At 36.8% G+C, this 17904-nt stretch overlaps 2 protein-coding genes and 1 long non-coding RNA gene across 3 annotated transcripts; all 3 read left to right on the top strand.

The window, feature by feature from the left end:
- The first annotated feature begins 2627 nt into the window (after positions 1–2627).
- On the top strand, positions 2628–4615 carry LOC103950123. The gene is made up of 3 exons (XR_667634.3): positions 2628–2784; positions 3317–3483; positions 4305–4615. It is a non-coding gene; the product is annotated as an uncharacterized LOC103950123 (long non-coding RNA).
- Positions 4616–5900: 1285 nt separating this feature from the next.
- Positions 5901–6704, top strand: LOC103950122. Its single transcript, XM_009361271.3, has one exon. The coding sequence runs from the start codon at positions 6149–6151 to the stop codon at positions 6617–6619; it is 471 nt and encodes a 156-aa protein (XP_009359546.2). The 5' UTR covers positions 5901–6148; the 3' UTR covers positions 6620–6704.
- A 355-nt stretch (positions 6705–7059) lies between these two features.
- LOC103950147 (embryogenesis-associated protein EMB8-like) lies at positions 7060–11326 on the top strand. The gene is made up of 8 exons (XM_018648167.2): positions 7060–7686; positions 7821–7949; positions 8229–8360; positions 8985–9127; positions 9219–9316; positions 9407–9501; positions 10170–10223; positions 11006–11326. The coding sequence occupies exons 1-8, from the start codon at positions 7294–7296 to the stop codon at positions 11216–11218; spliced, it is 1257 nt and encodes a 418-aa protein (XP_018503683.2). The 5' UTR covers positions 7060–7293; the 3' UTR covers positions 11219–11326.
- The last annotated feature ends 6578 nt before the right edge of the window (positions 11327–17904 follow it).

Raw genomic sequence — 17904 nt, forward strand, 5'->3', positions numbered from 1 at the left:
TTGACCACTCACTAGCAGGTGGCATGTCTCCATCCAAATCCAATGCTTCAAGGTCAAATATTTTTTTCTGGCAAAGTGATGGACTGAACTGGAGCTTGCATCGCATTCTCTGGCAAATTCAAATCTGTGGAAGGATCTCTTGGATCCCAAGTCTATGGATGGGTTTGGTAGCAGAAAAAAAAAAAACCATGGAAATGCTAGTCATATGCAATTATACAGGGGCAAAGGAAGCTTTACATTTTGAATTGGGTTGTGATCGTAGTTTAGGTAATAAATTTGACTTTAAAAAGATATTAATTCTTTAATTAAAAAAATTATGGATGAAGAGAGTAAGCTAGATGTAAAAAGAGATTAGATGAGTTCAAATAAAAATTTTCATATCCATGAGTCTTGTTGAATTAGATTTAGATAGTAGTTCCAACTTCCGATGAGAAACCATTTGATTCATGTTTAGCCGAGTAGCATGGACTTGCAATTAAATTGCGTAAAAAATTACTTGTAATTAAAAGTGTTCTAGTATGCGCACAATCTTCTGGTGTATGTAGTCTCATTGAGCACGTCATAAACTTTTCGAAATAGTAGTGTTTTAGTATGTACACAACCGTTTGGTGTACGTGGTTGCATTAAGCACATAATAAGCCATCTGATTAGTAGAGTGTTATAGTATGTGCGCCGTGTATGTGGCTGCACCAAACAGGTCATAAATTATTCGGATTAATAAGGCACATCACTCACTATAGTTGCGTAGGATTATATATTTGAACATAAAGCATTCCATTGTTCTTGGCAAGGTTCTAAAAGATATTAGACGCTAGTTGAGCGGGCGGCTGGAGCCTAACGTCTAGACGGCTAGGCAAGTAAGTAAATTTATTATATATTATATAAATAAATGTCTGGCTGTACTTTATTATATATTGTATAAATAAGTGTCTGGTTGTACTTAAAATACATAGTTTCATTGCGATACATAAACTACAAAAATATAATGGCATATAAATTATAAAGTATTAGAACATAATGAAAATATGAGGAACAAACATATAATGTGTGTTCATGTAATTATTCAACAAGTCTCTTATAAGTTATTAAAAAAATAAAATGCAAAATGAAAGTTATAAGTTTCTTGTCTAAGCGAGAGATGCGATCTAGTCGGGTGCCTAGGCGGATGCTTGAGTAGGTTTAAGCGCCTGTTCTTAATTTTCAAACACCTAGAGATTAATCGGATCGGTGACCATCCGATTAGCGTCCAAACGAGAATTTTTAGAATAGTGTTTCTTAGTCATTAAAGTGTTTACGAAATGAATAACAAGTGATAATAATTTTTTTTCTTTCTTCATACAAAATGAGTCAAACTATGAGATCGATCATTCTGAATTCGTCCATTGACGAATATAAATATAGTTGAATTTATATCTAATAAGAAGATAATTTGTGAGTGATTACATGTATTAAGAGTTTATTTTAAAACACAAGTAGCTGATGATTAACGAGCCAAAAAATATTGCTTGAAAATATTATTTCTTGTGATTAATCATGATGGTAGGGAAAGTGTAGCTTTAAAAAGGGAAAAAGAGAGATCTTGGGAGACAAGAAAGAACCAAAGTTTGGTGCGGTCAGTGTGGTGGGAATTTGGATAATATTGATAGCCCCAAAACTAAAGCCATTGATTCCGAACCCTTATCATCACGACCCCATTTCTTTGGAAAGATTTTACGTGTTAGGTTTCCTAGTGCAAATCTTCCTTGACTTTTTTTAGAAACTCTAGATTCTTCCTTGTCTTCATTTCTCATTGTATGGATTCAATTTTTATTACGCGAAATGAGAAACACATTCTTTTTAGTTTAATTTGATAGTTATTTTTGTTTATTTAATTTGATAGTTTGAATTTCTGAAAAACTAAAAAGAGTGTATAGAAATCACATCTTTGATTAACGAGAGTTGGTTGAGTAGGTAATGATCATTCTCTTTGCTAGACCAATGTCTAAGTTCAAGATGACAATCTCTCTTGGTAGGATCTTAAAAACCAAGAAAAGAGCTAACATCCCCTCCGTAATTCCTCAAAGTGGTTTGTGGTATGTCCAGGCTTTGGGGATGGGGTGACCTCCCCTCCCCCTAAACTTTTCTCAATCAAAAAAAAAAAAAAAGAAAGTGAAATTACATCCCTCTATATAGACGAGCTGTGGACCCAGACGTCGATAATTTTGAGTTCCTTCCCGCTCAACAAGTTATGACTTGAATGGTACATGTGTTGGATGCTATGAGCTTTGGTAGAGCAAGAAACACCCTCAAAATACCCAAACTATTTATAAACGTGCGACAAAAACATAAAAATGCTCATATATTACAAGGGAACTTGTTATTTGCTTTCAATCGAAGCTTCTAGCTTCTTCAATATGTCCTTCATAGTAGTTTTTCAAAATGCACTTGATTTATTGTGCTCTCTGTCAAAATCGCTCACAAGCACAAGTGCTTTCTCCATAAGCATTTTCAAGTGGGAACCATAGTTGCCAAGAATAAATTGAGAGGATTGAAAACAACAACGACTTATTGGGCCTTAAAAATGAGTCCATGCAAATATCAAGACAGGCCAAAATCCATATTTTAACTTGATCCGCAACCTTCGTTGCTCACGCTCTCTCTCTCTCTCTCTCTCTCTCTCTCTCACAAAATCCCTCTGCACCTTCGCCGCCACCACATTTTCGCACCGCCGTCTCCGTTTCCCGCGAAGCCACCCGCCCAGGAGCAGCCCCAAGTTTCCCACTTCACCACCCGAACTTCTCTTGGGTAATCTACTGCCACTATCATATTTAATTTCTGTTTTTATATTCACAATTGATTTTCTGAATCCAATTTTACATTGTAGTGCTGATTTGTGGCGTTTTTGTGACTTGATTCAGATTAAGATTGTTTAAGATAATAATAATATTATTAATTACTCAGCGGCCATGGCTACTGACCCAGTTGAGATGGGGCTTTTGCTTCCGTGTTTGAATAGTTGGGAAGCTAATTTAAGTTTCAAAATTTTGAATTATTGATTTGAATATTTGATGTTGCTTGAATTGAACTAATGTTGCGATGAACTCTGGACTTTGATTTTAATTAATCCTCACTTGGGTTTTATTTCCTGAGCTTTTTCGACAATAAATATGACGGATTTTTCAACATAGTTGTATCGTTTTGTAAAATAGTGTTCTTGGCACACGAAAAGATAGTGATAATCGCAATATTCCGCGAATAGATATCCTTCCTTTTGGCTAAGTTAGCTAAAACTTTGGTTTTATGTTTTGAACTGCGTTTACTATCGTCGCGGAACTAGGTTTTGCAAGGAGCAGAAAGAAGTATGGCTTTGACAAACTTCATACTGACAGTCGCTGGTGTAGGCGCAGTGATTCTTATGCTGAGGGGTGATGTGCGACAATCAGCTACCATCTTCAAGCGCAATGTCAAACATATCCGCACCTGGCTCGAGGAAGAATCCCCCAAGTAATCCTCTTCTCCTTCTTTTTCGTTTTGTTTTTCTGTAAAATATGTTCACCAAGAAATTGTTTAAATGTTTGCAAGTAGGGGCTCAATTTTGTCAAAATTTTAATCTGGCAGTTCATTTGAATTCTATATGTTTCTTGAAAATGCTTCTTTACCGTGCTAGTGTCACTCTTAACATGGATTAGAGTTAACGTTCCGCAGATTGCTACATGCTTTATATTCAGATTGGGTGAAGATTTCTGATGTTATCATGAACTGTTTTCGTTGTTTTGTCTTGATGTTGGAAAAGAGGAAGGTTTCGTAAGTTAGCAAGTAATGGTGTGAAATTGGTCTCCTGTGTGAGAGATGTTAGTTTGATGGGGGTTTGAAGGGTTTAATTTTCAAATCCTTAGATGTACTGTATTACCTAAACGAGTAGGCATGCCTTTTCTCTTTTATCTTAGCTTTTCAGTTTTACCCTAGTCTCGATTCTTTGGTTGGAGTAGGGCATTAGTTTCTATATTTTGGAATCAGCCCTCAAATCGAAGGGCAGCTCGTAAGAGACTTTCATTATTGTATTACTTGGTTCTATTCTTCGTGTTCATAGTTTTTAAGATAAACCAAGATTGATTTGTTATCAAACAGTGGTGCGGTGTACAAAATTTTGTCCAGCCAAACCTGGACAGTGGACTTTGATCATTGTGTAAAATAAGTGTGATCTCGAGGAATCAATGAATTGTGACATGTCGTTTTATGTTTATTTCGAAACAATTTACTCTGCTTTCATATAGTTTTTGTTAGTGGTCTTGCATCTTAATACAACTTAATGGATTTTCTCATAGAATCACCAAGGAACTGGAATCAAAGGTTCCACCGAAGGATATTCCAAAGGACAAGGAAAAACACTAGTGTTGATACGAGCTTCTTGTGTTGTTCGCAACAGTTTACTACTCGTTTATTTCTCTCTTCTAAGGAAAAGTTCATTATATGATGGCATTTCTTTAGGAATAAGTCTTGACCCTGGATTTTCTGTTCATAAAATGTCTTATCTTGTTTATCGTAGTTGATTTTTGGTCTTTAGATACGCATATATGTAACTATTAACCGCGGAGAAAGCTATCACCTGTTAATCGGATGTTTCTTGTTTGTATTAGTGTAATTTTGTAGATAGTAATGCTCGTAGTTGCTGTAGTTGTCAGTTGACCAAGATATGCTCGTAGTTGCTGTAGTTGTCAGTTGACCAAGATATTGTGGTACATACGGAATATCCACTGCGTAAGATCATCAAACCTTGTCAAGTTTTGTGTTGTTTTACTCCGATCTTTTACCTAATTTTCAGCTGTGAACGTTATACGCATGGCAGAATTGAACCTATTTTTGCATTTCTGTTAAAATTCATTCAAACAAATTGACACCTAAAAGTTTCTCAACTTCTAGTCATCAGCAGATATTACCAGAGTGAGATGACATGCATTATATACTTGTCTGAAAATGCAAGCATGGGTTTGAAAACATAAGTCTAGTAAGAAAACATTACAACGTAACATTCTTTGATATTATAGTGATTGGAAAGATCTTATAATGGATTTGTTAAGATCAGTCGGACACACGCTCGTGTTGTTCTTGATCATGGATGTTTTAATGGCCAGGATCAACCCACGATGTTCCTGGTCACAACGTGCAAGTTCCTACTGACCCTAGCCCTCAAAAACATTTTCAAGGTGGATGGGAGCCGTGGGTTTTAGGTTTTGGTTTTGGTATCATATTAGACCAACTTTTAATCTAACATAGCTTAGTATAATCATCTAACACGCCAAACCATGTGAAACCGTTGCAAAGCCTTTTCCTTCCCCTTTTAGAAACCCTAAGTTAATGGTAACTGGTAAGCACACCAAATGTACATGAACAAAGCTAACTTTTCTTTAGCCAAGTCGTAAGCAATTAAATGTTATGTGATACATAAAATTGGCACGTTAGCTAACACTCTCTCAAATACAAATAAACAATTATTATATACGGATATAGAATTTTGCTTGTAATAAAGAATGTGTTAGCAAGCGTAGATTTTGAGATATTTTTTAGTGTGCTGGGAATACGAACTGGTATACCAATGTAATATATAATTGGTAGAAATTTTATTCCTCGGGTTTATTTGCACTCATGGTTATTTGGCCTCCCCAATGTGCATGGACATGCTCGCATTGTTTCAATAAAAATATCTAATTTCGATTACCACTTGAGGGCTTTACTCACTTTGCAGAACATATAATTGAAAAAGAATTGAAAGAGTTTCCAACATTCTGGCAATTTAAAGTTTCCAACAAAGTGTATTATACTTGATACGCTAAATCGTATTCCCAACATACTGAAAAATTTCTCCTACCCTCAAAATAACATCACCCATCTATTATTAGTCTATTATTATCACCATAAACACAAAGTAGGTGAGAGCATCCCACCGACAATGGCACAATAAACCCAATGTCCATTTGGTGAACAACCCACCTGATCCCTTTCCAAACCCTAATTCTGCTCAACCTCCATCCAACAACTTTTAAGCCCATTTCTTAATTACTCTCCCCATTTATTAATTCAACCCAACCAACAAAAAGCTCCAAGCCTTCAAAGCCTCCATCCAAAAACTCCGAAAAATATCAAAGATTTTGCTCACGATAATCCTCAAGAAATGGCTAGTGGCAAGCAACTTGTTGTTGAAGACAAGCAGCGTGCCGGGGCCGAGATCGTTTACGGCCCCGAAGATTGCTACCGGCAGTCCATAGACATGCTACAAGAGCTAGGGTTTCCCAAAGGTGTCCTCCCCCTGCAGGACCTCGTGGAGTGCGGGAGGGTCAGAGAAACTGGGTTCGTGTGGATGAAGCAGAAGCAACCCTACGAGCACTTCTTTGAGGGGTCCAACACACGTGTCAGCTACGCAACTGAGGTGACTGGGTACGTGGAGAAGTGCAGGATGAAGAAGATGACTGGGATCAAGAGCAAGCAGGTTTTTCTGTGGGTCACCATATCTGAGATGAGCGTTGAGGATCCGGCGGGGAAGAAGATCGTTTTCAAGACTCCGATGGGGATCGGGAAGTCTTTTCCGGTCACGGCGTTCATGACGGAGGAGGAGAAGCAGAAGTATTTGGAGAAGGTTGAATGAGGTTAAGGAAATTAATTGACGGTTTTGAGGTGAATTTGTGGGGGTTAATTATATGGTTAAATAAAAATTTATCTTTTTTATTATATTTTTCAAAGCCGTCATGTGTGAAAATATTAAGCCACTTACAAAGTTACACTCGTACATGAAAGTTGTTTTTACCTCCAAAATGTCATTTATTCAGGATTAATATGACGACGGAGGAAGAGATAACAGTGATACTTATGTCATTGAAGTCACTCCTCTGATGTGTAAAGTTACCAAAACATTGTACTAACAATTAAACTTCATAAGACCATCATTTCTAATTTCCAAATTAGCTATAATTTTGTACGTATTTCACAATAACAGTACATGGAAGTTGTTTTTACCTCCAAATGTCATTTATTCGGTGTTAATGTGATAACGGAGGAAGAGATAACAATGATACTCGTGTCATTGAAATCACTCCTTTGATGTGTAGAGGATTATATAAAGTTAACAAAAAATTGTACCAAAAATTATACTTCATAAGACCATCATTTCCAATTTCCAAATTAAATGTACGATTATATTTATTTTAATATAATCATCATCTGTTCGTGGGAAAAATAACTAAAGGAGAAGGAAATATTTTTTTTCAGTCTTTCCAAAAACCACTCCTCAAGCGATCCACTAAATACAAAACCAAACAACCAATGGCCAGAGCCTACCTGGGCAACTCACCACCTCTCTCCTACTTACGCCACGTGTCCCACCTCCACAGCTACACTCGCCTCCCCGCCTGCTTCCCCCTCCACGTCACCTCATCCGCCGCCCCCATGGCCCATCCGTCCCTCGAAATCCTCGGCGGCGGCTGCGACCTCTTCCTCCCCGCTCTCACCACCCTGACCCGACCCTACGACGCGTATCCGGTAATCGGGTCGAACCGTCACGTCGAGACCATATTCGCTTCGTTCTACAGGTCCACTCCCGACGTCAGGCTCCGTCGCGAATGCCTCCGTACTGCAGACGACGGTGCCGTTGCCCTCGACTGGGTATCCGGCGACGACCGCCTTTTGCCCCCCGACTCCCCGCTCCTCATTCTCCTGGTTCGTTCGTTCTCACATTTCTCTTCCTTTATTTCCGGTTTGTTTCCCGGGAAATTACATAAAAAAGGAAAAAAGGGGAAAACTTTTGAGTTAGAAATTGAGTTTTGGATTTTGGGTAATGGGTGTTTTTGCAGCCTGGTTTAACTGGAGGGAGTGATGACTCGTATGTGAAGCACATGCTGGTTCGCGCCAAAAGTAAAGGGTGGCGGGTGGTGGTGTTCAACAGCCGCGGTTGCGGCGGCAGTCCTGTAACAACTCCTCAGGTATTCTCACTTGGCCCAATCAGTTCTCTAGTCTTTCAATTGAACCCAATTCATGATTCTCTGTGTTTGATTTTTGATCCCAATCAACATTTTTTGCTGCATCGTTTACAATTGGCAAGATTGATACTTGTTGTAGTGGGATTGTTGTTTTCGAGTTCAGGTCGTTTTTTTTTTTTTGTTCTTAATCGTTGATGGGAGTTTTATGCTGAAGATTTGAACTTTTTGATGTGGTTTTTAAGCCAGCTTTGTGATTAGTTATCTTATGGCGCTGATATGCAGTTCTATTCGGCTTCATTTTTAGGAGATATGTGTGAAGTAGTGGCTCATGTTGGTACTCGGTATCCGAAAGCTAATCTCTATGCTGTTGGTTGGTCTCTTGGCGCTAACATTCTCGTTCGCTACTTGGGTCAGGTAGAGTGTAACTTCTCTCATTTCCTCGCACATTCTGTCTATATAGTTTGTGACTGATGAATCGCTTTCAGGATTTCGTTTTGTTCGTTTGGATCATTGATTTTCACTAAAAACTTTTGGTGTCTGTTGCTCTTGCTGACTTATGTTGTGTATGTCTGATTGGTCTAATGTGCTGGTAATTTTGATATATAGTGGTAGCTTTTAGAAGGCAGTACTCTAGCTAGTTGTAGAAAGCTGTTGTTTCTGCTCAACGGAATTCATCAATGCCTTTAAGACCAACAAATGATGTGTTGAGCTGAAATATAATAGGAACTTAAATATATATCTGGCAGAAAAAGAAACAAACGTTTACAGTTTATCTGGATTCAGCAGGCCCATTAAACTATAGAATGGTGTACAAGTTGGATTTGGATGGTCATGCAATCTGCACTTGGCATGTAAATATAGAGCTAATGTTAGTCATATATGTCCATATAGTAGTGTTCTATGGCCTTGAATTTTCAATGAAGTTACATCTTATCTTCACTTATAAATAGTCCGACCTACCATTTGCACTGGGATTTTCTTTAACCCATTTTGCTCCACTTTCATTTCATTTATATTCCAATGATGTGGTACCTGCAGGAATCTAATGCATGCCGTCTTTCTGGTGCTGTCTCGTTGTGTAATCCTTTCAATTTGGTCATTGCAGACGAGGACTTCCATAAGGGCTTTAATAATGTTTATGACAAAGCTCTTGCAAATTCACTCTGCAAAATTTTCAAGAAGTAAATATCATGCATTATTAATTTTATGTTCTCAACAGTTATTTCAGCTTGAGATCGATAAATAACCCAATTTTACGGCTCTACATTGTAGGCATGCTCTACTCTTTGAAGACATGGATGGTGAGTATAATATTCCGTTGGCTGCCAAAGCAAAGTCCGTCAGGGAGTTTGATGATGGACTAACTCGTGGTACGTATATTGTGTACATGAAACCATTTGATTTCAGATGGGATAACACGACATTCATCTGATGAGAACACCTTCAATGAAAACTTGCAGTTTCATTTGGCTTCAAGTCAGTAGATGACTACTACTCCAATTCCAGTAGTTCAAATTCCATAAAGGATGTCTGCACACCATTGCTTTGCATTCAGGTACTTTTCTCTCGAACATTTCATATGGTTAATAGAAATTTTATGAATCTTGCAGCCGATGTTGAAGTGTGTAGATTCTAAAAGCTTCGTTTTTATTCTGGTTAAATTTATAATGGACTTGTTATAAAAAATATGAGACACATCGAGCCTGGGCATATCTGTTCGGCGGTGTATTCTTATACCCAGTTTGGTAGGAATGATAAAAAAGGGAGAGCGAAGGAAAGATGCAAGATGTTAGTGACGGGAGGGAGATTGTCAATCCTTGAAGTTGCTTATTTGAGTGGAAAGGAAAAACAGAGGGATAAGGAACCCCATGCCCAGTATCATCTCTCCCTCTAACAATGAATAGATTGGTCGAGGGATTGATGAGCATAATAAGCACAAGTTATGAGATTACTGTTTTTTTTTTTTTATATCTTCAATCCACTTTATGGATGGATAGTGGTAATCCATAGCTTTATATTATATTTCACACTGCTTATCCATTTCGAAACAAGAAGAGGACAGAACTACTTCTTTCCTTCGTCATGACTTACCATATCCATCCTTTAGAGTTATATCCTTTCTATCGAACATAGTGTTCTTATTTTGATTGCATGAGTGGAATAATTAAAAGTGTATTCAACTAACTCAAATGAGCTTACACTTATTGTTCTTATGGGTTTCAGGCGGAAAATGATCCAATTGCTTCAAACCGGGGAATTCCTCGTGAGGATATCAAGGTTTGTAGTGTCTCGAGACCAAGATACTATTTTCTAAATTACGTTCAACATTAACTTTGGATGAAGGCCTTAATAGTGCAATGAAAACTGAGGAAATATTTGTTAGGAATGCTCTAGAAAAGTCAGATAGAGAGACCTGGAAATGACTAGATGCAATACATATGAGAGAACTTCCGAATGACTCCTTGAAAGGTGTCATTTAAGATTCTGCTTTTAAGTTGCCTATTTAGTGTTTTAGTAGTGGCTTTGTAGTGCTCGAGTAGTTTATTGGCAGTGTTCTTGTATTGCATTTTTAGCAATCTAGTGTAGAGTTCCTTGGTATTTTGAAAGTCCCTCATCCAAACATAGGGATTAGTGGTTTATTTGTTAATTCTCCAATAGTTCTTGTATTTTGTTATTTTCAATATAATTCAGCATGTGTAATGCCTTATACACCAAGATAAACCACAAATTTTGAAATACTAACTAACGTGATAGGGTTTAGGGGAGAAGACTGTGCGGACGGATTGTTCTAGACTGAACATACCCTTAAAAATGAATTGACTAGGGAGTCTCTCTTCCTTGTAAAAATTCAAGGGACACCATATGCTTGGGATTTTTAGAAAATCTAAAGAAAGAGGTTATCTTCCTTAGATCAGTTGCATCAAATGGATTGGTTTACTGTTGAGCTACCCTCGTGTTCCCTCTGCTTGTAAAGAATATTTCTTTGGACATATCTCTTGTGATCTCCTTCTATGTTCTATCGGCATTTTAATATAGTACATCCCTTACTGTTTTCACAGGACAATCCAAACTGCATGTTGATAGTCACACCCAAAGGTGGCCATCTAGGGTGGGTTGCAGGCGCTGAAGCTCCATTTGGAGCTCCTTGGACTGATCCAGTCGTCATGGATTTCCTTGAGCATCTGCAGAGAGGAAAACTTGAAGCCTTTTCAACTAGTAATTTGGAAGGCGTGCACCGGAGTTCAGAGGGCTTGCACATCTTGGAAGTATAGTTGGGAAAAACCTAATTCTTGCTATATACAAATTGTATTTTTTTCTCAGACTGTACTCATAAGAATGTGATGGAATATGATCATTTCAATACAAATAAGCTAAAATCACATGATTCTTTGTACTTTTATGCTGTTGTACACTGCAGCTTAGCATGCAATTATGCCTCGGACCTTTTCTTTTAATTATGATGCACACTTAATGTAATCCATTATTCATATGGAGAAAACTTCATCAGTGTTGAGTTATATTCTTCATGAAAGCGAAACGTGTACGTTGCTTTCGGCGCCTATGATGTTCGGAAGAAAGTTCATCAGTATTAAGTTCTGGTATTCATTTCACACGTGTTTCTTTCGTAGCAGGAAGAAAATTCATCCCTTTTGCTGGTTTTCTAATATCTACAACACAGTAGCTCCACTTTAACTCTTTACCGTCTTTCTTATCCAACCGTTGGGGATCTCTTTGGTTTCGTCCTCCCAATATGCCAAGAATCATTAGGTGCTTTTCGTTTAAGTGCTTTTTTTTTTTTGTGTGCGCTTCTGCTATTGGAACTTGTGATGACTTAGACTCCATTTGCTTATTTATCTATCGGTGCTCCTGTCATGGAAATTGATAGTGTCTAGTGAGGGAGCCCTTGCGTCATTGCTTTTGCTTCTGTAAATATAGTAATTTAATTGATTTGGTATAGTATCTATAATTATCTAAACTAACGCATAATCTGATCATTTCCTTTCTGATTCAGACATGAGAATTTTCCACAACTCAATTGCAATTCTTCTTCCAAATTTTCAGAGAATATTATTGTTTGGGTGATTGACCAACCTAAGCAAAGCTAATAATAATTTTCCCCTTGAAGGGTAGGATGAGGACAATTTGAGAATGGATCGAATTTTGGACAACTTAAATGTGAGTATGAACTTGGACATTTTTTAGAACTCAAGGTTTCAAACTTTCATACGCCAAAAGAATGCTAATTTCAACATTTTATCTTTCATTTTGTGGCTAAATAAATTTGAATAAGACAATTCACTACTGACAATATGGTCATAATTTCAAAAGTAGAATAAATATTCAAAACTAGGAATCGGACTACCAAGAAAGAAAAATGAGAAAAACAAATGAGAGTTATAAGTTCGAAAAATACTTGTGAATGTTAGAATGTATTCAACAAATCCGCACATGAATAACACACAAAATATAAAACACAAATAACAAAGTAATATTAATATCGTATTAAGAATGTGCATATTCAACACACAATATAATATTAAAACTCAAAATTTTATTGTCTTGATAAAGAATTTAGTATGTGGTACTGAGTAGAACAAAAAAATAAAAAGATTAAGATTGAAATGAAAATCAGATAGTTACCTTAGCATTAAAAATATTGTGTATTGAGCCACGTAGAAACTATGTTACAAAACCAGTAGGACCAGAGAGGTCACATGATCCTTCTGATCCATTCTATTAATTACTAAACAATGTGTATTGGATTATGCGGGGGACAATTGGGTGGGTTGGGGGTTGGCATCCGATAAAATTGTACTAGAATATTAGGGTTTGAATTATTATGTGTATTCTTCTCTTAAGGAGGCACCATGTATACATACTATATAGTTTACTAGGCTTAAACTCTTAAGCCCATTCATTCGTGATTGCCTTTGATGATTCATCTATTCCGGAGCAGTTTGATGATTAGCCTATCCGCCCTACTCGAAACTTTTGTAAAACTCATTGTTGAAAATTACAATAATAATTTGGCATTATGAGCGGAATTATTAAACTAGTCAAATATATATAAACTATATAGTTGAATAGAGTTATAAGAAATTCCGTAACAACAAGAAAATTTCAATCATTAAAAAAATTACAATATTAATTATAATAAAGAAATATCTGACTCACGCGAACAGATCCATCAAGTCATGTTTTACCTAACAAACGTCCTGGTTCCTTATGCCATCCAAAATTCAAAAAGGAAAGCCTCCAAGATCGAAGCAACACGACGTTGCCACATCTTTTAGTTTTTGTCCTTGTGGTTAATTTTCTTCCACTTTTTCTGAAGTTTCAATGGCCATGTTGTGTTGTGTTGCCACACCTTTTAGTTTTTGTCCTTGTGGTTAATTTTCTTCCACTTTTTCTGAAGTTTCAATGGCCATGTTTCGGATAAGATTCTAATTAACTAGTAATTGCTAATGATATAGATAATTTGGATTAAGATAATTGGGGATTAAAATACATGGATCATGATCATTGATGATTAGGTCCCATTCCTTGACCCATCTCATTTGTTTCTACTGGAACATCTATTGCATGTTCATCACTTAGCACGTGTTAAATTTCACTTCGTGAAGGAGGCTTTTTTGCCTCAATTTATTTATTTTTGGATGGATATTCTGTGGAGAGCTTCAGCTGGGGTTGTGGATCCAAATTTGAGACTGAGAAATGTGTCCAAGTTCCAATATTCATTTAATTTTGTTCATAGCTTGACTTGTCCATGCATATATGTGAATGAATTGTCATGTTTTTCCCTTCTACTTGTTTGTTTGTGAACTCGATGGCTTTTAGTAATAATTTCTCCCATCAGGTCATTGTTGTACACCAATTTAAGTAAGAAATTGTACTCAAAGACTGAACATCTAACAACCAACTGCTTTTGCAACAAACTTCAAGTTTAGGATTTTCTACGTTTACGATATCGATCATTCTACACAGATCGAGGGTATATGCTAAGATCCAATTGTTTTGTTGTTCTTGTTTTGAATTCCATATCATTTGCTGATTATTATTTTTATATGGTTAGGGTTTGGATAAGAACCCAAATCATAATGTCACAAGTGCGTGGCAATGCTATTTGATTGCTACCTAATATCAGAAGTGCTGTGTGGATTTTTCTTATGAACACATAGATGACTAGAATATGAATAATCATGATTATATGGTAATGATTCCAATAAGGTTGATACTTTATCATGACAAAGCTTGAATTTGATATATTTTGCTATCTACTAGCTAGTCATGTGATACCTTATCTTCTTACTAATGTATATGTACAAAATCATTACTGCAAGTTTATTGTTTTTGGATTTTTATAATAAAAACATCGATTCCTTTTGTCTGTGTTAATTCTAAACTACGAATACTATTTAGTTAATATGCATCTAGAGAATCTCAATGTATATGTATATGATATTATAATATACCATATTATATATATTATATGTGTGTATATATACGTACATACATACATAGGAGTTAGGATTGAAGGCACACGATTTTAAACATATTTTTGTGAGGTCCACTCCGTATATTTCAAAGAACCGTTGATCTTTTATGTCTTACCTCAAAAGTCATGTATACTAAAAATCTTCTAAATGGGAAACCAAATGACCTTTCTTTTTAAAACTGTATCCGTCCATTTGTTGGATCGTTAAAATGCATTACAAAGTGGACTCCACAAATAAGTGTTAGAATGTGTGTCAAAAACGTGTCTCTAGATCCTAACCTTACATGTAGTGACTAGTAAAGTAATATGGTGGTGGGATAGAAAATAACAGAATTGAACACAGGTAGATAACGTTCCAAGTCAACTGGGAAACAAGTTGTCTGAACAATTAAACAAGGATAAAGATTGTGCTTTCTGTCATGGGTTCGGCATTATCTCATTGGGACCATGCCTGCTTATAATGCTTGGAAGAAAAATGATGGTCCGTACTAGTTGCACATAAAGTCTTGGAACTCTTGGAAAATAAGATGTGCTTGAACTTTATATTATATGCTTACAATCGCAAGAAATACGATTGTATGAAGTGCATGTAACCCTAGTGAAAGACCAGTCGCATTGAAAGAAAAAAGAAAAAGAAAGCGAAATTAAAAAAAATCCAAATTACGAGCCAAGTTCCATGCATTTAGAGTCCTTTTCAGGATCACAACTTTTTTACTTGGACACTATAATCAATTACTTGGACAATTCCAGAATCGCTTGTCAATCTTGCATTTGAATCTTCTTGATAATTTTTTCTTGTTTTTTTTTTTGTTTCGCTGCATCTCAAGAATATGAGTATGTGTTTTAGAAAGTTTAGACATGATCAATGACTTTTATCAGTAGTTCATGAAATGTCCATGGAAAGAAGATAAACATAACGAGCGTGACTGGCACTACTACTATTAATCCTGCTTAATTTGATGACTACGTGCTAAAGAAAAATTTAACAAATTGGATCCATGATCTAATTATTTTCCTGCATTAACATACATAATTTATTTTCTTTGCCATTTCCATTACAGATGTACGTACCCTTGTTTTTATCATTTTCTGTATGGCAAATAATTAGTATTTTTCATGTCCTATGTACACATTTTAATGAAGAAAGTTGATCTTCTCGTCCCAATTAAACCGTGATCTTTGGACTTTAGACTCGACCCTTGGCCTCGGAACCCTACACTAGTAGAAAAAACACTTTGCGTGACGTAGGTACCTTCGTCGTGCAAAGTAAAAAATCGTTGCCTAAGGGTTTGCGCAACGCAACCTTCGTCGCGCAAAAAACGTCGTGCCAAGGCAGTGACAGTAGAGTTTGTGCGACGAAGATATAACCTGCGTCGCGCAAAGATGCTTTGCGCGACGTATGGCCTACGTCGAGCAAAGAGTCTTTGCGCGACACAGGACCTACGTCGTGCAAAGTGGCCTTGCACGAAGCATGACCTATGTCGAGCAAAGTGGCCTTGCGCGACGCATGACATACATCGAGCAAAGGATCTTTGCGCAACTCAGGGCCTACGTCATGCAAAGTTGCCTTGCGTGACGCGACCTACGTCGCGCAAACCCTTTTTTTTTAATTTTTTTATTTTATGTTTTATTCAAAACTAATTTTTTTTTCTAAATTTTTTTGATAAATATATTACAATTAAATTGTAAAGAATAATTGATTAACCAAGCAAAAGTATTTAATTATAAAATATATAAAAATGTACATACAAGATGTCCAAACAAAAAATAAAAAACTACAAGTGAACTAGGTATAAAACATCAAGCTACTGAGTATCGGGAGGGTGAGGTGGCTCTGAGGTCGAAGGTGGATCAAGATAAGGTACTGGTAGCGAGACTTCTAGGCCGGCCGTTTGTATGGCTCGTACAAGGTCTCTCACCGTCTCAGCATAGGTCCTCACCTCCTCGTTCTGGGCCCTCAGCTGCGCTTTCATCTGATCGCCTTGGGCCCTCATCTGCTCCCTCATCTGATCGCTCTGGGCCCTCATCTACTCGCCCTGGGCCCTCATCTGCTCCCTCATCTGCTCTTCCTGCAACGCAAGCTTACCCCTTAAGGTTGTCACTTCCTCCATAAATGCATCAACCTCTGCTGTGTTCGATCTGGAAGAAGAGGCACCCGTCTCACGAACCTGTGATTTCCCCATACCCCGAACAACTTGGCCATGGCGACAACCAAGGTTCTAATCCAGGACTTCAGTCATGATCTGAAAGCCTACATCCTCTGGTACCATGACGTCCTCGATCGAAGTCTTTGGGGGAAGCTGCGATGCTGCTTCTTGGAGAACAGCAGTGCTCTTTTCCACCATACTATCTTGTAATAATGAAGAAAAAACATATAATGTTTAATAAAAAAATATAAATAATATTTGAACAATTCATACATATAAGAATAATAATAATAATTACATATACTTACATAAAACTGCTCAGCGGTTTCATTACCAGGGCGAACGTAAACGTCCTTGAACATGCCGATCTCTGGGAACTTAGAACCCTCCTGAAGAAAAAAAAAAACATTAAGAAAATTTTATTAATCAATAATAATAAATAAATTGTATAAAATTTCAAAGTTAATATAGTTTTACCTGACGTCGTTCTTCAAGCCTATACGAAAAGGGCTTCGAACCAGAATGGTGGAGAAGTATCTTTGACTCCCGAGCTTTCTGGCCAGCAACAGATTTCTTCTGTTAAACACACAATATACATGTTAGTGCGACTATTGAAATAAATTAATAAAAAAAGCTTTAAAAAATAACTAAAACAACAATAAATTATTATTAAAATATTATGTACATACCACAAAATTTGGGTCCGTAAAATGCTTGCAGAGCCACTCCCAATCCTCTGGTCGATCCTTCAACTCGCTTGGAACATGTAAGCAAGCAATCTCCAGATTATCCCATTTCTTAAAATAATTGTGAAAATTGTTCTTCCAATGTTTGTACCGGATTGATAAGGTCTTCTCTAAGTAGGCCATGGCCTCGAGGGATATGTCATCAAGATCATAAATGAACTACGAATATGAAAAATAATAAAATAATAGTAAGAAATTTGATAATATTAAAGATAATATATTTTGGTTTTTAATATTTGTAAACAAAATTAAAAAAAATGATAAAGGCTATATATTAATATACTAACCGACAACTCGTGTCGCACTAGTTCCTTTGTGTCCTCGGGAATTTCTGCCCAAGACTCCCACTGAAAAAGACAATTGTCTTGAATAACAACACCACAGCTACTAGCGATGAAGCTATGCTGCTGTGAGGTAGCCGCTCCACGATGTCGCTGGTCATACACAATCTTGATCTTGGAGGCGGTTTGACGTATGTTTTGTTTCTGCTTCAACATTCGACTAGGCCCCCTGGTGTTTTTTTTAGCTGGCCAAAAATACTTAAATGGTGAAAACCTTAAGCTTAAATT

This window comes from the organism of the source record quoted next, unplaced genomic scaffold (genome assembly GCF_019419815.1).
Source record: "Pyrus x bretschneideri cultivar Hongxiangsu unplaced genomic scaffold, Pyrus_bretschneideri_v1 Contig42, whole genome shotgun sequence".
NCBI lineage: Eukaryota > Viridiplantae > Streptophyta > Magnoliopsida > Rosales > Rosaceae > Pyrus > Pyrus x bretschneideri.